This window comes from Aphanomyces invadans, assembly GCF_000520115.1.
Source record: "Aphanomyces invadans strain NJM9701 unplaced genomic scaffold supercont1.21, whole genome shotgun sequence".
Lineage (NCBI taxonomy): Eukaryota > Oomycota > Saprolegniomycetes > Saprolegniales > Verrucalvaceae > Aphanomyces > Aphanomyces invadans.
This window is the reverse complement of record NW_008580166.1, coordinates 328,196-347,469: the sequence shown is the minus strand read 5'-3', so window position 1 is coordinate 347,469 and position 19,274 is coordinate 328,196. Positions and strand designations below refer to the sequence as shown.

Genomic DNA, 19,274 nt, shown 5'->3' with positions numbered 1-19,274 from the left:
AAGTTGAGACGAACTGTACCCTGGCATGCCCCCAACATCAAGATACGGATGGAAAACCTCTTTCAAATGATATTGCACGAGATCCTGACGTGGAGTCCTCCGGCGCAATCATATAGTATTGTAGAGGGTTCCTATTGTCACAGCAAATCACACATCGTGACGTTATCATTCAAAATCGACACAGCTACAGCAAGGCCCCGGGAGTGGACCCCACGATATACACGGGAGTTTGGATTTGCGTGGTGGGTTGGAGGGCATTGCGGCGACGATAGGCCAGCACGACCAGCACAAGTGCGATCGCAGCAATGCACGTGGCAATGGCGATCATTGCAATGTTCGTTGCCTCCGTGGAGCTTTTGCTGGTGGTTGCCGTCGACTCCGGCTCGAACGCGGCCAACCACGATGCCGACATAGCAGTCGTGCCGTCTTCTTGGCCATTGCACACCGTGGGATTCAACTCGTCGATGTCGTGTGATCGCACTTCAAAGCTCTCTGGGCCATGCACATCCCCCGTGCACTCTGGACATTTCAGTTTGTGAAATTCCACCGCTGGGAGCGGGACACATTCGCGGCGGTGGCGGTGGTAAACGTATCCCACGTTGCACGCGCAGTCGCATAGTCGTTTGTGGGCGCGAGGCTGGCACGTGGAGTGGGGCGGGCCAATGCAAGGCGTTGTGTTATTGAACGCCGTCACGGGGCACGACCGGATATTACACAGGATTGAGTCGACGGGCGCAGGTGTCGCGCACGACGCGTTTGGCAACACCATGCTTTCCTTCTCGTCCATGCACGAAGCCGTACGTACTTTGACGCCGCCGCCGCACGCTTTTGAGCATTTGGACCATTCGCTAACGACCCAATGCGACGCCGAGGTCTCGTGCGACGAGCAGCGGCGGAGTTTCTGGCGAGGGCACACCAAGGACGACCGAACAGACGGACCAAAGCACCTGAACCAGGCCATTGTTAGAAATTGCATTCGATTGAATGGAAGCGCGACGTACGTGGTGGGGTCTTCGACGAAACAGTAGCTCGCTCGGTCGGCCAGAAAGCACCCTGGTTGAGAGCTGACATCGGGGCATTTCAACGTCGTGCTGCACGCGCACGGGTCCTTTGGAGGCGACGGAAGGGAGGAATTCGTTGACGGGTCGCACTGCATGTACTTTTGACCAGCGCAATCGACCGAGTCGTAGAACGCCGCCCCCACGCATCTACGACGCGCGGTGAGTATGCAACGGCGCAGGTACAGCATTATACTTTGAGGGGTCCTTTACGTAACACCAAGAACGGCCGTGGAAGGTTTGGCACCCGCCGCCGCCGATGGTCGGGCACTTGGAATCTGTCGAGCAGCTGCATGGATCAGAGGGAGCGAGCGTAGTTGGCAGGGGAGACGTCGAAGTGGCGGTCGGAACTGGAGTGGTGGAGGGGGAGGTTGTGTGTGGCAACGATGTAGTTGTCTCGACTGCAATGGATGTTGAAGGGGTCGGACTAGCCGAAACTAGGGTCGGTGTTGTGGTGGGGCTCTGCGTCGTTGTCGTGGGGGCGCTAGTTACGGTGGTTGGGGCGACTCTGGTTGTTGTGGGGCTCGCTGTCGTGGTAAATATCGTCGTCGGCGGGCTCTGCGTGGAAGTCGCTGGCGGGTGTTCGATCGGGGGCTGCAGCGGGCATTCACCGTCAAACTCGAGGTAGTACAGTGTCTTGCCGTCGGCGTTTGTGCACGTCGCGGAAGGCTTTGCACGAGCGCACTGTTCGTAGCCGACAACGTAGCAATACCGTTTGTCCAAGAACGTTTGACATCCAGGTCGGACCAGTTCACGGCACATGTTTTCCGTCGAGCAAGCGCACGGATCCCAGCTTGGTGTGGTGGTCGGGGGCGTGGTCGTGGAAGGACGAAATGTTGTCGTTGGGCTTGGAGTCGTCGCTGTCGGTCGGACTGTCGACGTTGGCCTCGATGTCGTCGTAGGTTGGGCCGTGGGGGCAGGTGTTGTGGATGGGCGGGGCGTTGAACTTGTGGGTTGGGGGGTGGACGTACCAGGTGTCGCTGCTGTCGTCGTCGTGGGCGACAGAGTTGTGGCGGCTCCGTCAGAAGTGTACGGCTTCAGGCACTTGTCCAACACGCTTTGAACGAACGCACACACTTGGCCATTGTCATAAAACTTTACGGGCGAATTCCAGTCGTACGACATGATTCCCCCCTCGGCAAATGTGTGGTCCGCGCCAAAGTTGTGGCCAATTTCGTGACCGACGATGACCCATGTCATGGCGCCCGCGTCGATGGACACGCCCGTGTTGTAACCCATCGTGCTGCTGCACAGCGTCCCCACCCACGCAAGACCCGCCGTGTTTCCCGTGCGAGTGCGGTCCGCGTCGCAGTTGGTGTGGACATGCCAGAGTCCGCAGTTTTCTTGGTTGCACAGGGGAATTCCTCCGCCGGCGACCCACCTGGCGAAACCATTTAGACAAAACGTACGGGGTACACGATGCCATACGATTTGACAGCATTCAGCTGGATGTTCATGTCGACCATGGGGCCGCACGTTTGTGGCTCGACGTTCCAAGCAGCTCCCCCGGGGGCGGTTTGAATCAAGAACGCCCCAATCGTCAAATGCACCCCCACTTGGTCGTCGTACAATCCGTTAATGGAGTTGTACACTGCGATGAGGTAGCTTTGAGTTTGCGCCGCCCCGCCTACGAGTCAACTTGACCACATATTCCACCGAGAATGGCAGCGAAACGACGACTGGTCGTACCATGCTCGGAAGTAAACCCGGCATCCGATGCAACCCCGACAGTAATTTGGCGGGCAGTCCACGTGCATGCCGTCATTCGACCGTACGTCGTCGTCAGGTGGCGGTGGTGGTGGTCTTCAGAGAGTGTCGCGGCGGCTAGTGGCATCGTGTACGCAACCAAGCCTGTCACGGGCGAGTCCAGTTGATGGGCAACCTTGTGCTGCTCGACGGGATCGACGACCACAATCTTGTCGTGTAGTTTGACGGTAGCGTGGAACTTGTGGGCTTCAAACATCGTGAGGCGAATATATCCTTGAGGCAGTTTCCCTTCGTAGGCAATGTGGTGGGGCTTGTGCGACTTCAACAGCGCGAGCTCGGGGCCTTCATGGGCCCACACGAAAGTGTCGGGAGCAAACAGGTCACGTTTGAGATTGACGTCGAATTGCAAGTCGATGTGATTGCTCGTGCGGATATGAATGTGAAGGGATGGAGGGAACGGAGCGTCAGGGGCAAACGATTCGTGGCCATCGCGTGGCTCGATCGATACGTAATTGACAACGGAGTAGTCTTGCGCACTCGGTTGCGCCGACAGAACTAGAGATGCATCAAGTGGTCGGACTTTGACTCGTTGCTACGAAATAGACAGCCATACCATCTTCGAAGGACGTGATGTGAGTGCCGTGGGCATTAGCACTGCTTGGATGGAGAATGCCAAGGACTAGCAATGCGGCGCGCCGTACTCGCCCAAACATAGGCACACGAGCGGTGAAAGTGGCGCAATGACATTCCTTTGCCATCGGCAAGCAACGATCCAATTTTATCGCTCTATTTATGTGATAGAGAAGGTCTATCTTTGGGTTCGGATGGTCACAAGAATATCCCTGGGAAGCGGCCGACTTGGTCCGACTCTTTGTGCCGCTAAAGATGCAGTGCTTGCCACTGCATGTTGTGAATGCCATGGGAATGGATCGACGACGGCCCTTTTTCTGGTGCCATGGTTTCGTCGTCTTTCACACGTTTGAATTGTCCCTTCCACAGTCGTCCACCGTTCTGATTGGTTAAAACTCTCCATTTACGTAAGAAATCTTGAACAGTCACAAATTTGTTCCCCACGCACCCACTCCGGCGCTGGCATGCATGATCGAGGCAAGCCACGCGAGAAGATTTTTCAGTCGCGCGAGGAAATCCTGCTTCGTCGAAAGCTACAGCTTGCAGCTGCGAGATCCCCGTTCACCCTCGATGAGTGTCCGCGTGTGCCAGCATCGTTGTCGCCAACTCCATTTCCTCGGCCACAAGTGTCCGATCAAGCAGATCCCGCGCTGCCTTCCTCCATCACTGACCTCATCTCGGCATGCTGGAATCGTCCCATGGAAAACCTTGGTGTCGTGTGTATTCTCATTGCGTGCATCCTCGGTTTTGTGCTGACCAGCGCAGCATCAACGTCAAGTCGCCTCCCCTCAGTGTCGGCTTCAAACCAAGGAGATACTACCTTTCAGGCATCGACACCGCCATCTCCCACCGCCAGCCCCATGAGCACTCTGATCACTGACGTGGCAGCGCTGCGTGCGGAAATCGCCGAATTACGCACATTAGTCGAGAGGGGCTGGCATCGTCGTGATGACGTTTGTGACCGACGTTCAACAACATCTTGGTGATTATTTACATCGTGTTGGGGTCGTGTTCCGATGCCAGCGCACTCCAAAACTCACTCGGCTCTTGTCCACTTTGCACCACATCAAACGTGTCTGGAAACGATTCGTACGTTTGTAGGAGACGCTGCACCACCAAAGAGGAAGATATCACGATCAGGTAAGAGACAAGCACTCGAGCGTACCATGGCGGTCTTCCCCGTTTGAATCATGTCGTCGGTCGCGTCGCGGCCGCACCACAGCGAGCAGTACTTGGTTTCCAATGAACACACGACGAAACATGCCGCAGCATGGTCTTCCTGCCAGCCACTCCATCGTCAATATCACTGAGCGACCATTGGAAAATGTGGTACATGTATCTGCGGCGGGTCGTGCAATGGGTTGGACGACGGGGAGGAGGCCACCAAGTGGTCCGCCTGCACGGGGCCGATGATCAACGGGTAGTCGGGGAGCGGCACATCGGGCACGCCGTCGACGTCGCCGCGAGACATGTCGACGCGGAACAGCGTGATCGGCTGCTTGGTGTGGAGTCGGCGCAACGAGTCCCATTCATTCAGCTGAAAGATAAACCCTGCATTCGGGTCGATGACCGGGCGTGACGACCTCACGAGCTCGAGCGCGGGGTACAAGCCCAACTGTTCTCTCGCCATGAGGTACGCAATTGCCATCGCGGGTGACCTGGAGATGCCTTTGACGCAATGAATAAACACCTGGTGTCCATATTGTGAGGAAATTCGCTCCCAATGTTGAGACCCAATATTGCGAGGGTACCTTTCCGCGTCGAGACCGCGCCATGTCGATGAACTGGAAGATGCTGTAAAAGTGTTGATGGATGTCTTGCGTCGCATGGTCTCGCAGGCGCAAGCGGTAATAGTCAAACACGTGGGGAAAGTAGTTGGGGGTGACTGACGCCGCGCAGTTGATTACGTGGGTGATGCCGTGTTGCTCAAGGACGTCGCGTTGCGAGGCAACGGAGGCGCCCCCGACAAAGAGGAAGTCCGTCACTTGCGAGCACACGTTCGTGAAGTCCATTGTTTTGGTTGGGGATGCCACCGGCGCCATATGGGACAAATCGAGGAGCAAGTTGCCTGGATTGCGATTGCGAGCGCGTTTTGGTGGGAACGATGTCGAGGAGGTGGAGGGAGTTGGGATGTCATTCTCTTTGGACGGTAAAGGCGTGCGCGGGGACGGCAGCAATTCTCGAGAAGACGGAATCATCTTTGGCGATGGTTCGATCGAGTTAGGACTCTGGGGATGCTTTGTAGGCGCTTCATCTAGGAGAAGGGACAGTTTTCGTGATGTAGGTGGAGAGACTTGAGCAGCAGCGTCTGAGAGGGACTCTTGATTCACTGCATCCCACTCGGAAAGATCGTCTGAAAAAGGCGTTGTGATGAGCGATGGCGTGCGCTTCCTTGCCTTGGGGTTGTTGGACGCCACATGCTGTAGTTGGATTTTATGCTGTGACGACGGCGGTGACCTGCAGTTCGTGGCGGTTGTCCCTATGTCAGACGCGGCCAGAGAAGGAGACTCGTGCTTTCGCTTCATCTCCATGGGGCTTGCTATGTCGGCGGCCACGGCGGGCGAAGTGTGGGCAGGTGCGCAAGGATTCGCCTCTCCGACCGCAAACTTTGTATTTTTGGCCTCGTAACCGTCGCGTGTCAATTGCAGGTGTGATATTGAATTTGACAGGTCACGAGGTTGTGGTTTGGCGCGATATTCATTTCTACGGGAAACGTGATACGGTAAAATCTTCCGGATAAAGTCGTCGAATCATTTTGAATTTTGCGCGCGGGAGAACGGATTCCGTCAACGCCGCGTCCATGGACCAGTTCTTGCTGCCAAATGGAAGGCCTGGTGCAGACGATCAGATTGCGCGAGCAAACCGATACATCTTTGGCAACTCGTCCTTCCGCACGAATCAGCGCAACGCCATCCTGACAACGCTGAATCGAGAGGACGTTTTTGTACTCATGCCAACAGGTGGTGGCAAGAGTCTGTGCTACCAGGTACTCTGTGGATGTGAGTCTTCATGCCCTGCTAATGTTTGCGCGCAGCTTCCTGCGGTATTGTCCGAAGGTGTCACAATTGTCGTGTCCCCACTGCTGTCGCTCATCCAAGATCAAGTGACGTCGTTGGTGCGCAATAAACCCGTAGGCATTCCAGCAGCATATCTCTCAAGTCAAACAGCGGTCAAACTACTCAAAGCAGTCCTGAGAGATCTCCATCGACCTGTACCTACGATCAAGCTGCTATATGTTACTCCCGAGAAGCTCGCATCGTCGAGCAGCCTCATTTCACTCCTGGAAGACCTAAACAGACGAGTATTGGCACACATCCCGTCGTTTGGGGGCCAACTAGGAGTGTAGGGAATGCTCGCTCGGTTTGTTGTTGATGAAGCACACTGTGTCACCCAGTGGGGGCATGATTTTCGACCAGACTACAACAAACTTGGAAGATTAAAGGAGCTGTTTCCACAAGTCCCGGTCATGGCACTAACGGCCACCGCACCACAAAAAGTAATTGACAGCGTCAAGAAGATTCTCAAGATTCCACGTGCGACTGTGTTCACCATGAGCTTCAACAGGACCAACTTGAGGTACGAATAGCAACGCCGCACACTCCTTCACCGTGTCACAAGTAGCTTCGACGTGATTGACAAGGAAAATGAAGGTGTGCCAGACGATATGTCACGGTGACGTAATGCTTACGTATGTGTGCGTTAGAACCAAAAGCGCTGGCCCAATTGCACTCGTATATCGCCTCGAAATATGCTAACAATGTGGTCGGTATCGTCTACTGCATGACAAAACAGCAGTCCGAAGATGTCGCCAACTACCTCTTTGACCGCGGCATTCAAGCTGACTTCTACCACGCTGGACAATCGTCGACGGATCGCGAGATGGTGCAAGAAGCGTGGCAGGACGGTCAAGTCAAAGTCGTGTGTGCGACGATTGCGTAAGAGTTCTCCGTTGCCCGTGCAATGTGCACTAACGGTGTTGGCAGCTATGGCATGGGCATCGACAAGGCCGACGTGCGCTACGTCATTCATTATTCCGTGGCAAAATCAATTGAAGGGTACTACCAAGAAGCAGGTCGCGCTGGGCGTGATGGCCAGTCGTCACAATGCACCATTTTCTACAATAGGTACAAGGACAGTGACTCATTGTGGTCTCTACTGACGCAAGCTAATTCAGACGGGATGTGTCCAAGATCCGTGGCATCATCAACATGCCAAAGAAAGGTAACACGATGAAGACGCGCGGTGTGCACATGGAAAAACTCGAGCGCATGATGGAGTACTGCGAAGAACGTGCGAGCTGCCGTCGACAATACTTGGTGTCGTACTTTGGGCAATCGTTCAATCGGAAGGACTGCAACAAAACTTGCGACAACTGCCGACGAGTGATTGCGCATTAACAGACGAAAACACCACGTCTACACAAAGTACTGCTCGATCCACGAAAGCAGCGTCTCCGTCGGGATGCGCAGGTGGTCCCCAGCAGTCTCTTTGAGCGTGATTTTGCCTGCTTCATTCAGGGTTTTCAATCCAAACGAGTCATCCTGGTACCACTTGGTCTCATTCATGAGCAAGACCTTGTCGAAAGCGCCGTCCTCGTACGCTCCGAACCACTCTGATTCCTACACTCGTATATTCGGTCAAGACATTGTCGGACATCATCTTACCCTGGGGTACACCATCGAGTCCTGCGCCGCGCGAACAAGAACTAATTGCTCGAGGTTCGCGAAGTTGGCTTTGAACGTTGCATTCTTTGAACCGTGCTCATTGTTTATGTCGGGCAAAAATCGTGCTACCATGCACACGCCCATGACAACGAACGCTGGTGCGGCCACGGCGACCTACCGTGCACTTTGTATTCGGAAATACGAGTGGGGTCTCGGAAGTAGTTGGCTTGGGCAACATTATCTACGCAGGCACCTGTTTGACTTTGCCATGATAAGCGCAGGTACCTTGAACGGAATCGGCGTATGCAGCGGCTGAGATCAACTAACGAGACATATAGGTGGAGGGCGCAGGACATGGAGCTCGTACGTCACTAATCTTCTTGCAGATGAAGTTGATAGGGCGGCAGTGAGGTAGCCCCGCTACACCGGCGAGGGGGCCATGAATCGAAACGAAACTCTTGACAGGAGGGCTGTTGTAGCGTTCGATATAGCCACGGACCACAAGATTTCCCTGGGAAAATCCGAGGGCATTGAACCCATGTCGAAGGTGCTCGTCCTGGAAGAAGCGGAAAGTAAACGCTTGCGTGGCCATCGGCTACGCACCGCAGCGACAACGCGAGCAAAGTAGTCGACTTGTTTGTCCAGGTTCATAAAGAACCCGTTGGATGTGTCTTCGGCCTGTGACGCGCCGATTTGGACATTCGTCGCGTATCCACCAAGGCGTGTCGCTACTGCCTAGCGAGGCGATTCGGGTTCAGCTCAACACTGGCATTTGCACATTGCTACAAACGACGGCGGCCGACACATCCTCACGCAAATGCACATCAAGCCGTACCTTGCGGAGCCGCTGCATCCCAGGATTTTGTGCAGCGTCTCCCATGCCGTGCATGATGACGACGGGCAACGTGTTCCTGTCGACATGTCCCTCGACGCCACCAAGTTCACCGACATGATAATCCCCGTCCACGTCGACGATGAGTCGGTCATCCGCAAGAAAAGATTCAGGCTGCCACACTGCTCGGCCATGAAGGTTGGCCGCAGCAGACGTCCACCACAAGCACCCTCCGACGATTCCCACGCGCATCGTGCGACGACGATCCGACAAGATTGGGTCGAGAATATCCTTTCACTTTTTGTAAAACGGTATGTCCTTTCATAATTTATATTTTGCCATCAACGGGCGTTCGGTGCATGGACGGCGGTCGGAAGTGCGTGCGCACCCACGTCGCGAGCAGCTCGTCGGTGAACTGGAGATGGTTGTCAGGAGTCTCGTACAAAGTCACACGGCCAGTCGTGTGCAGTGTCTTCAACCCGAACGTGTCGCTTTGGTACCATGATGTCTCGTTCATCGGCAAGATCGTGTCCCACCCACCGTCCTCGTACGCGCCAAACCACGATGACATGGTCGGCGCAATCTGAAGTGTGTCTCATGGTCAACCATCCACAGCATGAAAGAGGCAAATGCAGGCACACCTGTGTATCTCGGAGCGCGCGCACCATGATCAACTGCCGCAGCGATGCAAAGTTGGCCTTGTACGTCGCGTTCTGCACCGAGAGTTCATTGTTTAGGTCGGGTAAGTACTTGACTACACCAGGTCCGCATGTCATGCATCGATTCACACGCGTGGTGTACCCACCGCGCTCACGGTATTCTGGAATGCGAGTCGGGTCCCTGTAAAAGTTTGACTGGGCCAGTTGGTCTACAAACATCAACCTGGGTTTGCGTTGACGTGCAGTAGAGAAGCATGGGTCCTCACGCTGCAGCTCGGAGGAGTAGGCAAACGCTCCAAAGAACTTGTTGAGTTGACGGCAGAAGAATGTTGTCGGGTTGCATATCGGCAGCGACCCGATCCCGGCGAGCGGCGAATGACACGCCAAAAACCCGATCACGGGCGGATTGTTGTATCGCTCAATGTAGCCGCGGACGATGAGACCGCCCTGGGAGAACCCAATGGCGTGGAAGCCGTGCCGCAGGTTCGGATCACGGCGAACAATTGCAGCAAACCTACACGATGGCGCTTGGAACGGTAGAATAGAGGTGGACCTACCGAGACACTTGTTCGTCCATGGTCAAGTGGACGCTGTTGTACTCATCCTCACGCACGTTGCGACCAATTTGGACCGACGTAACGTACGCCCCATCGAGTGTGTCGGACACAACAAGGCGCATGCGCTCCATGTGACCGGTGTGGCCGGCGTCGTTCATGCCGTGCATCATGACAACGGGATAGAACTCAACGGCGGCACCACGGACGTACGCCGTAGGCACATCAACAATGTACTCATGCGGAAACGGCACTGGGAGAGGAGGTTGCTCCCATACCCAGTTGTTTGAGACTGCCATGACGAGGACTCGAATGACAACGCCCTGAAGCATCGCAAGGGATTCTGCCGCCGTGATGCGCGTCGAGCACGTCACCAGCCCAAGCAGACGGGAATCCCTTGACAATTAATGAAACGACTTATCAAATTCGAAAGGGACCGATTCTCATTGGCTGCTTACAACGTGCCCCCCCAAGATCGAGGGATGGTTCAAGGCGGACGTCGACGGCACAATTTGCTTCAGCTGTGGGGAAGGCACTCAATTTAGGAGCGACGCGATTCCAGAAGCGGAGCAAAACGAATACGTGTCGCGCGATACATGCCAACGACAGGCCGACAGTGACAGGGAAGTAGTGGTGCGTATTGCATGCCGTGGAGGCGGCCAGGTTGAAGTCTCCGTGATTATGAACTGGTGGTGGATTGTTGATTCGGTTCACCCCCTCGTGGTTGGAATCTATGGTGAGCGATGCTGCCTATTTTTACGATCGCTGCATCGTGGAAACGACTGTTTCCGCACATGTCGGCACGACGGCCTCGTTTTCGAGTTCGTTTGCCCTGTCGTCACTCGGAGCCATGTGCAGCCAAGTACGTACGGGCGTAGTGTCCATCCGTCCATTGGGATGTGTCCTGCATTTGTCGTAAGCGCGATGACCCGCGGTTGTTGTGCTGGCAAATGATCAACCAATCAAAACGTGGTAAAATGATTACAAATTTTGTCTGATTGGTTCAAAGTTGGATATTTATCCAATCAAACTTCTTGACATCGAAACGGCACTCAGTCGGTGTGCTTGAGCACGTCGCAGGTAGGGTTTCGCCGTCGAACGGGTTCGACACCGACTGAAATAGGTCGGGAAAGCTAATGGAGTGCTTTGCAGCCGGCGTTACGCCTTCAGATGCCTTCGATTCCCAGAATAGCCCGCTGCTCCCTCGCGCATCACTGTCCAAGATGCCGGGGGAGCGTGGATTGGAGGCGGCGCCGCAGTTGCCACAGAGCCACATCCAAACGCTGCTATGGAAGAATTTCCTGCTCAAGAAGAAGCACCCGATCAAGTGGGCGCTCGAGATGATCGTGCCAGTCCTGTTCATCATCTTGCTTGGTGGGTTGAAGATGCTCACGGATGACGTCAAGGTCCCACCGGGATGGAGCGACACGCAGACGCTTCCGACCGACAACAACACGGGCACGTCGCACAGCTTGTTTGAGACCATCCCGGTCAACATTTCGGGCACGAAACTCAACTTTTCTACGTACTTTGCCACGGAAACGACCATGTCGGGGTACTTGGTCAACATGGCGCTCACGGCGTTCCAAAACGGCAAGCTCATGAGCGAGTTGAACCAAGCCGATTCGTTTCAGTGCGCGCGCGTCGTCCTCGAAGGCAAGGTGTCGACGGACCCGGCGTCGCCAACAACAGTACCCAAGGAATGCCGCGGAAAGGTCGTTCCGTACAAGCTCGCGATCGTGCCGGACACCCCATTCACGCGCGACTACTTTGCGAAAACGATGGGTCTGTGGTTCCCGCGGATCGAGCTCACGCCTCGATCGTTCTTGACCACGCCGACGATTCCGTCGTTTGTCGACTCGACCATGTTCTTTGCAGACGAGGGTGCCCTCGAAGCATACGTCCAAAGCAGCGGGTACGGCAAAGACCTGGACCATCCTGTCGTCCATGCCGCCATCGTCTTCCACAAGTTCCCAGCCAAGGATCAATTGGGCACAGTCCAGTCCATCGAGTACTCGCTGCGCCTCAACTCGACCCTTGGCCGCGGCGGCATTCCCGGCGACGTTCCTCGCACGGACGTCAAAGGAACAAACCTGCTCCAGCGCAGCATCGACATCACCATGTATCAAAAGTACACCACGACGGGGTTCCTCACGCTCCAGACGCTTGTTACGCGATTTGCAGCGTGCGTCCCCGACTGGGATGGGTCCACCACGACCGGCAACTGCACGCAGACACAGGCAACAGCGGCGTCGACGTCGTCGCTGGACTCGCGCCTGTTGAAACAAGTGCAGGACGACTACGTGCTGCAGATCGTCGTGGCATTTTTCAACAAATTGCCGGGCGTTCCCCGCATCAACTTGGCGAATTTACCGGCGGCGGCCAAGGAGGCGCTGGTCGCGCCGCTGCGTCAGGCGCCGCAGTCGTACCATGGCCAAAGCGTGTTTCCGTTTCCGATCGCCGGGTACGTGTCGTCGCCGTTTTACGCGCAAGTCGAGTCGTTTTTCTCGATCGTGTTTATCATTTCGTACCTGTTTTCGATCTCGTCGGTGCTCGTGGCGCTGATCACGGAGAAGGAAAACAAGAGCCGCGAACTCTTGAAGATCCTCGGCGTTCTCGACAACTCGATCATTTGGTCGTGGTACATCACGTACGGCGCGATCTTTGTCGTGTCGGCGGTGCTCCAGATGATGGCGAGTCGCTCCAAGTTGTTCCCAAACTGCTCGCCGCTCCTGGTCTTTTTGTTCTTTTTGCTCTTTGGGTGGAGCGTCCTCGCGTACGGGTTCCTCGTCAGCTCGATATTCTCCAAGTCCCGCCTCGGCACGTACATGGGGATCGTCGTCTTCTTTGTCATGTACTTGATCACGTCGGGCTTTACCGACACGTCGGCGGAACGGTCCAAGAACGTTGCGTGCATCTTTGCTCCCGTCGCCATGTCGTTTGGGGTCCAAACAATGGCCAAGGCAGAAGCTGGGTCGCTCGGGATCACGTTCGCCAACGTGCACGAGCCGTACGCGAACTTTCGGTTTTCGACCGCGCTGGCGTTCATGGCGTTTGACATTGTGTTGTACACGGTGCTCGGGCTGTACCTGGAGCGCGTCGTGCCAAAGGACTACGGCGTGCCGGAGCCTTGGTACTTCCCCGTGAGCATGCAGTATTGGCGCAAGGTGCTGAGAACAGGCGCGGTCCGAGTCCAGGACAAGGAGCACGTCCGAGACGACGTCGGCGCCCTCGAAGGCCATGCCAACGACACGATCGAGGTCGTGGGGCCCGACCTGCGCCAGCAAGAGGTCACGGGCGACGCGCTTCAAATCAAAAATTTGCGCAAAGAATTTGCCGTGCCAGGCGGGATCAAAGTGTCGGTGAAGGGCATGAACTTGACCATGTACAAGAATCAAATCACGTGTTTGCTCGGCCACAACGGCGCCGGCAAGACGACGCTGATTTCCATGTTGACTGGAATGCTTCCCGCGACGACCGGCGATGCCACGATCCACGGGCTCTCGTTGAAACACAACTTGGCCGAAATCCGGCATTCTCTCGGCATGTGCCCGCAACACGACGTGCTGTACGCGGAGCTCAGCGTATGGGAGCACTTGGTGTTCTTTGGCCGTATCAAGGGGTTCCGGGGGGCAGCGCTCGCGACCGAAGTCGACGCAAAGATCGCCGAGGTCGGTCTCACTGAAAAGCGTCATGTCAAGTCGTGCGAGTTGTCGGGCGGGATGAAGCGCAAGTTGAGTTTGGCGATTGCGCTGCTCGGCGACAGCAAGATTGTGTTTCTGGACGAGCCGACGTCCGGGATGGACCCGTACAGTCGTCGTAGCAGTTGGGAAATCATCTTGAACAACCGGTACAACCGCATTGTGGTGCTGACGACGCACTTCATGGACGAAGCCGACATTTTGGGCGACCGCATTGCAATCATGGCGGAGGGGGAGCTCCGGTGCTGCGGGTCGTCCCTCTTCTTGAAGAACCGGTACGGCGCCGGGTACAACTTTTCGCTGGTCAAAACCGACAACTGCGACACGGATGCGTTGATGGCGTTTGTGCGTTCGCATGTCGCGGCCGCCAAAGTCCTGAGCAACGTTGGCACGGAGATCGCGTTTCAGCTGCCGCTCGATGGCTCGCCCTTGTTTGCGCCCATGTTTGTCGAATTGGATGCCAACTTGGCACGGTTTGGCGTGTTGTCGTACGGCATTTCCGTGACGACGCTCGAGGAAGTGTTCATCAAGGTGGCCGAAGTCGGCGACGAGCACCACCAGCACACGCTGCAGACGACCAAACCGGCCAAGAAGCCCTCGACCGGCTACAAGATTGATGCCAACGCGCCGCGCGTGTCCCGCCTGGCCATGTTCTTTATCCACTTTGTCGCGCTCTTCAAGAAGCGCCTGCGCACGGCTCGACGCGACCGCAAGATTGTCCTGTTTGGAGCGCTTCTCCCCATTGCGTTCATTGTGCTTGGGATCTCGATCCTTAAATTTAGCGCACTCACAAAGAACGACGCGCCGCTCCGCCTCGGTCTTGGCAACTACACGCTGAATCAACAGACGCCGGTTCCTGTTTATTGCACGGCCGACGACAACGCGTGGTGTACCGAGCTCTCGGCAGCGTTCACGTCTGGCCAAGTGTCGCTGCTTCCGCGGGACGAATACTCGTCACCGACGCCGACGGTGTTCCAGGTTACGTACAACAACCCTCCCATCGACCCGAGTGGCACGACTGGGATCTGCTTGAAAACAGGAGAGCAATTGTGGGCTCGAGGGTTCGAGCAGTCGACGGTAGGACAGTTTGGCGCGTACGTCGTGCACGGCTCGCGCGCGACGGGCGAAGTCGGCTACGCGATTGCAGTCAACACGTCGTCGCCGCATGCTGCCGCCAACTACAAGGCGGTCATGGACCAAGCGGTGTATCAAATGATAACCAAGACACCGTCGGCAACGCTGGTCGTGCACACGCATCCCTTGCCACTCACGGCCATGACCAAGACGCTGTTTACGACGTTCATTTCGTTTGCAACGTCGATATGCGTCGTCCTCGCGTTTTGTTTTTTCTCCGCCTCGATTGTGCCGTACCTCGTGAGCGAAAAGCACCCGACGCACAACTCCAAGCACCAGCAGCTCGTGTCCGGCGTGAGTTTGCCGGCTTTCTGGCTCGCCAACTTTGCATGGGACATGCTCGTGTTCTCAGTTCCGTGCGTGTTTGCTCTTATCACGATTTACCTGTTTGACATCACGCCGTTCACGGGCAACGCGTGCCCGACGTGTGCCGGCACACCGTTTGCCGGGATCGTCGCTCTCCTCGTGCTGCTTGGATTTGCCCTCATCTCGCTCTGTTACTGCCTGAGCTACCTCTTCACAGACGCGTCGGGGTCGCAAACCATGATCATTATGATCAACATGATCTTGGGCGTTGTCCTCATGACCGTCTCGATCGTGCTCGACATTGTCCAGAGCACGCAAGAGCTCAACAAGTCGCTCAAGTTTATTTGGCGCCTCTCGCCGCTGTTTAACGTCGGCAACGGACTCAATTCGCTCGCGATCTTTACGATTCGCGCCACATTCTCCCGCGACGGATACGTTCCAGGCTTGACCGCATTCGACACCAAAGTCGTCGGGTGGGAAGTGACGTACTTGGCGGTCGAAGCTGTCGTGTTTCCGCTGCTGGCGATTGGCATCGACTACGCCCTGAGCTTCCCAAGCATCAAGGCGGCCGTGATGAAAGATCCGACGGTCGTGGATGCGCCGTACGACGTGGACGAAGACGTTGTCGCGGAAGAATCGCGGATTGCGAGCGGCGCCGCCGACAAGGACGCTGTTGTTATGAAAAACCTACGCAAGGTGTACAAGGGAGGAAAGGTCGGGATCGTCCAAATGTCGCTGGCGCTGCCGAAAGGCGAATGCTTTGGGTACTTGGGCATCAACGGCGCTGGGAAGACGTCCACGATGAAGATCCTGACAGGCGACGTGTTGCCGTCCAAAGGCCAAGCGCTTCTTGGGGGGTTCGACATCCTGACACATCAGCTGGAAGTGAGGCGATTGATTGGGTATTGCCCCCAGTTCGACGCACTCATTGACCTACTCACCGTTCGCGAGCACTTGGAACTCTTTGCGTCCATCAAAGGCGTGCCAGCCTCACACATCCACGACACCGTGAAAGACAAGATGGACCAAATGAACTTGAACGACTTTGAGCACAAGCTAGCGGGGACGTTGAGCGGTGGGAACAAGCGCAAGCTGTCGGTTGCAATTGCCATGATCGGGTCGCCTCCGATCATCTTCTTGGACGAGCCGTCGACAGGGATGGACCCGGTGTCCCGCCGATTCATGTGGGATGTCATTGCGGACATTTCGACCCGCAGCAAAGAATCCACGATTCTCCTCACAACGCACAGCATGGAAGAATGCGAAGCGCTGTGCACTCGCGTCGGAATCATGGTCGGTGGCCGTCTTCGCTGCGTGGGAAGCATCCAGCATTTGAAACACCGCTTCGGCGATGGATTGATGCTGCATGTCAAGCTCGCGCCCGTCAAGGCGGACGACGTGGCCGCCATGGTCAGTACCCAAATGAACGGGGTCCATCAAGTCACGAGGGAGACGCTTGGTGTAACGTGCACTCGTTTGGGCAAGAGCGACCGTGCGGCTTGCATCGACGGGAATCATCCGACGGGGTACGTGCTAGCCGATTCCCTTGATCGGCACCACCAAGCGATACCGATCAAAGACTTCTGCACGTGGTGGCTGAGTGAGGACCGGTTCGATGCGTTTTCGTCGCACGTGAAGTCGTCGTTCGGGACGGTTCATGGCGGGAAAGCTCAGCTGCTCGAGCGACAAAACGACCAAAGCCGGTTCAAGCTCGTCGGCCATACCTTAAAGCTGAGCTCGGTCTTTTCATTGATCGAGGGGTGCCGCGGCGAGCTCCACGTGGAGGAGTACACAGTCGCGCAAACGACGCTGGAGCAGATCTTTAACAACTTTGCGTGCCAGCAAACGCAGGAAAAGGGCGTTGCCCGCGGCATGATGGTCAAGGAAGCCCCGTCGTCCGTGTCAAACCACGACCATTACGTTGTGGCGCCGCAGTAGCGCTCGCCCCCATGGAATGTAATAAACTATCGTGAGACGACCAATGCAACGGGTCCTGTTTTCGCAACTCGGGTCTGCACTTGCGGATATTCACCTGGAAAGTCTTGGGATTCAAACAACGTGCATCGGATGTGAACAGGAGAAGTAACGAGGGAGCCTCATATGGGGCAGTGTCCGCACGGGAGGCGAACACGCATGCAGCCACGAGTTCCTCGAGTACACGTAGCCTGTAAGGTGCTGGCTGTACCAGTATGGAAATGTGAGTGCGCGTGAAAACTCGCAACTCGTTCAACATCTCGCTACTGTGCCACGTGGAAATGGAGATGATGAGCACGTTCGGAGTAGGAACGGTCATCCACCTACACTTCTCGCCAAGTGGTTTCATGTGCGTGGTCCCAATACGTCGTGCGAGGACTCTTGAGCTGTTCGTTGCCAGGCAATGAAACGATGGCAGGGCCAGCATACTTCCTCTAGTCCAAGCCTTTCAAAATACTTGAAGTCATGCCGGCGTCCACATTCGTGAGACAACTTTGCTTTTCGCGCTCGAATTCTGCATAACGTCCGGGTCACCTTTGATGGGGAAGCAGGGGAGATAGTCCAACGCAGCCAGGCCATCCCTCCATCGCATTGTGCTTTGGTTCATTGTGGAATATCCCAGGCCAGTGTCATGTTGTGCCTCTTGTTTACCGCGACTCTCTTTATTGCGACAATGATGCCTGCGACTGCAGAGCACGTGCAAGCGGCGATTCGAAGCGGAGCCGTGCCTGCCCATGGCGTCAACCTCGGGAGCTGGCTAGTCATGGAGTCGTGGATGTCAAAGCAGTCGCCAGTGTGGGCTGGTGTCCCGGATGCGATCGCTGTGGGTGGTGAGCACCAAACCATGGCGTTCTTGGGCCGCGAGAAGGCAGATCCGCGCTTCAAGTTGCACCGCGACACGTTCATCACCGCCGCGGACATTGCTGAAATTGGGGCTTCGGGAATGAACATGGTGCGCGTCCCTGTCGGATGGTGGATTATGCCCGACTCGACCGTACGATAATCCCCCCTGGTCTTGGGCAAACCACTCTTGACTTCCCCGTTGTAGAACGACGCCTGGAAGCATTACTCGCCAGGTGGCCTCGCGTACTTGGACATGCTAATCAAGGACTGGGCAGTTCGATCTAATGTAGCGGTGCTTGTGGATATTCACGCCGCACCAGGGTCTCAAAATGGCAGGGACCACAGCTCTGCGCCAACTTCAAATGTTGCCAACTGGTCCCGCGACGAAGGCAACATTGCGCGCACGTTAAAGGTTGGTTGCGTTTTCGTTGGGAAGCGGACGGACGCAATGGTGGGTGGTGGTAGGTGGCTGAGTTCCTCGCCGCACGATACAGCCAAGACGAAGCGTTCTTGGGACTGAGTCTACTGAACGAACCAGAAGGCAATCCTGCCACCAACTCTGGCGTCGACACTGCAAAGTTGCAAGCGTACTACACGACGGCAGTCTCGCGCATCCGGCAAACGGGAAACGACTGCGTCCTGGTGGTCGCTCCGTTGTTGACGGAACAGTCGCCGACTGCCGCGGGGTGGCCGACGTTTTTGCGCCAAAAGAACATTTGGCACGACTGGCACAAGTACCTCAAGTGGGGTCACGAAGGTAGCGTGGACATTTCTTGGAACGGCGCGGTGACGGAATGGAGTAGGCCAGCCCCTGTCGGAATTGATCGCTCGAGGCACCGACACCATAGCCCGCGATATTTCACAGTGGACGGGCAACCCACTCTTCATTGGCGAGTGGAGTTTGGGCCACCCCGACTCGGCGAAAGCTGAATTTCAAGACCAAAATCAAGGCAAGCTGTACGCCTCGACGTACCTAGCCGCCGTGTCCAAGGCCAAGGGCGGATGGGCTTTCTGGAGCTGGCGTGCAGACACCGGGCTGCCATTTGGTGAAGGCTGGAGCATGCGCGAACTGCTTCGTGGAGGGATTTTGAAGCTTAAGTAGAACACGCCGCCCCGCTGGTTGCGTACGTATTCTGGGGCACGTTGTAAAAGAGACTAAACCCTCAACCTATGCACATTCTCACGCCTTGGTATTGATCTCTTGAATGCTTC

At 56.0% G+C, this 19,274-nt stretch overlaps 7 protein-coding genes across 12 annotated transcripts; 3 read left to right on the top strand and 4 right to left on the bottom strand.

Annotated features, from left to right (window-relative positions):
• Nucleotides 1-131: 131 nt before the first annotated feature.
• Nucleotides 132-3,480, bottom strand: H310_09427 (hypothetical protein; the record flags this gene model as incomplete). The annotated part of the gene is made up of 6 exons (XM_008875494.1): nucleotides 132-947; nucleotides 1,002-1,208; nucleotides 1,255-2,439; nucleotides 2,487-2,685; nucleotides 2,748-3,320; nucleotides 3,379-3,480. Coding segments are annotated over 6 exons (3,029 nt in total), but the record flags the coding sequence as incomplete, so codon positions are not given.
• A 293-nt stretch (nucleotides 3,481-3,773) lies between these two features.
• H310_09426 (hypothetical protein) lies at nucleotides 3,774-6,014 on the bottom strand. 3 transcript variants are annotated; one of them, XM_008875492.1, is made up of 4 exons: nucleotides 5,147-6,014; nucleotides 4,729-5,085; nucleotides 4,561-4,674; nucleotides 3,774-4,502 (listed from the first exon to the last, which is right to left on the bottom strand). In XM_008875492.1, the coding sequence occupies exons 1-4, from the start codon at nucleotides 5,924-5,926 to the stop codon at nucleotides 4,386-4,388; spliced, it is 1,368 nt and encodes a 455-aa protein (XP_008873714.1). In that variant the 5' UTR covers nucleotides 5,927-6,014; the 3' UTR covers nucleotides 3,774-4,385. The 3 variants fall into 3 exon arrangements, with proteins under 3 accessions (XP_008873714.1, XP_008873713.1, XP_008873715.1); XM_008875491.1 differs by having other exon boundaries at nucleotides 4,561-5,085; XM_008875493.1 differs by having other exon boundaries at nucleotides 3,774-4,674.
• Nucleotides 6,015-6,163: 149 nt separating this feature from the next.
• Nucleotides 6,164-9,235, top strand: H310_09424. 2 transcript variants are annotated; one of them, XM_008875489.1, is made up of 8 exons: nucleotides 6,164-6,381; nucleotides 6,430-6,696; nucleotides 6,742-6,971; nucleotides 7,017-7,045; nucleotides 7,099-7,330; nucleotides 7,379-7,519; nucleotides 7,570-8,340; nucleotides 8,398-9,235. In XM_008875489.1, exons 1-7 carry the CDS (start codon nucleotides 6,196-6,198, stop codon nucleotides 7,790-7,792), a joined length of 1,308 nt encoding a protein of 435 aa, XP_008873711.1. In that variant the 5' UTR covers nucleotides 6,164-6,195; the 3' UTR covers nucleotides 7,793-8,340; nucleotides 8,398-9,235. The 2 variants fall into 2 exon arrangements, with proteins under 2 accessions (XP_008873711.1, XP_008873710.1); XM_008875488.1 differs by having other exon boundaries at nucleotides 7,014-7,045.
• H310_09425 (hypothetical protein) lies at nucleotides 7,748-9,176 on the bottom strand. The gene is made up of 7 exons (XM_008875490.1): nucleotides 8,895-9,176; nucleotides 8,663-8,794; nucleotides 8,427-8,615; nucleotides 8,345-8,381; nucleotides 8,238-8,300; nucleotides 8,060-8,184; nucleotides 7,748-8,014 (listed from the first exon to the last, which is right to left on the bottom strand). Exons 1-7 carry the CDS (start codon nucleotides 9,141-9,143, stop codon nucleotides 7,811-7,813), a joined length of 999 nt encoding a protein of 332 aa, XP_008873712.1. The 5' UTR covers nucleotides 9,144-9,176; the 3' UTR covers nucleotides 7,748-7,810.
• Nucleotides 9,171-10,476, bottom strand: H310_09423 (hypothetical protein). 3 transcript variants are annotated; one of them, XM_008875487.1, is made up of 5 exons: nucleotides 10,108-10,476; nucleotides 9,817-10,064; nucleotides 9,697-9,759; nucleotides 9,533-9,645; nucleotides 9,171-9,474 (listed from the first exon to the last, which is right to left on the bottom strand). In XM_008875487.1, exons 1-5 carry the CDS (start codon nucleotides 10,434-10,436, stop codon nucleotides 9,220-9,222), a joined length of 1,008 nt encoding a protein of 335 aa, XP_008873709.1. In that variant the 5' UTR covers nucleotides 10,437-10,476; the 3' UTR covers nucleotides 9,171-9,219. The 3 variants fall into 3 exon arrangements, with proteins under 3 accessions (XP_008873709.1, XP_008873708.1, XP_008873707.1); XM_008875486.1 differs by having other exon boundaries at nucleotides 9,533-9,759; XM_008875485.1 differs by having other exon boundaries at nucleotides 9,171-9,645.
• An 819-nt stretch (nucleotides 10,477-11,295) lies between these two features.
• H310_09422 (hypothetical protein) lies at nucleotides 11,296-17,281 on the top strand. The gene has a single exon (XM_008875484.1). It carries the CDS (start codon nucleotides 11,328-11,330, stop codon nucleotides 17,181-17,183), a length of 5,856 nt encoding a protein of 1,951 aa, XP_008873706.1. The 5' UTR covers nucleotides 11,296-11,327; the 3' UTR covers nucleotides 17,184-17,281.
• A 569-nt stretch (nucleotides 17,282-17,850) lies between these two features.
• Nucleotides 17,851-19,164, top strand: H310_09421 (hypothetical protein; the record flags this gene model as incomplete). The annotated part of the gene is made up of 4 exons (XM_008875483.1): nucleotides 17,851-18,213; nucleotides 18,268-18,474; nucleotides 18,528-18,819; nucleotides 18,866-19,164. 4 exons carry the CDS (start codon nucleotides 17,851-17,853, stop codon nucleotides 19,162-19,164), a joined length of 1,161 nt encoding a protein of 386 aa, XP_008873705.1.
• Between the last annotated feature and the right edge of the window lie 110 nt (nucleotides 19,165-19,274).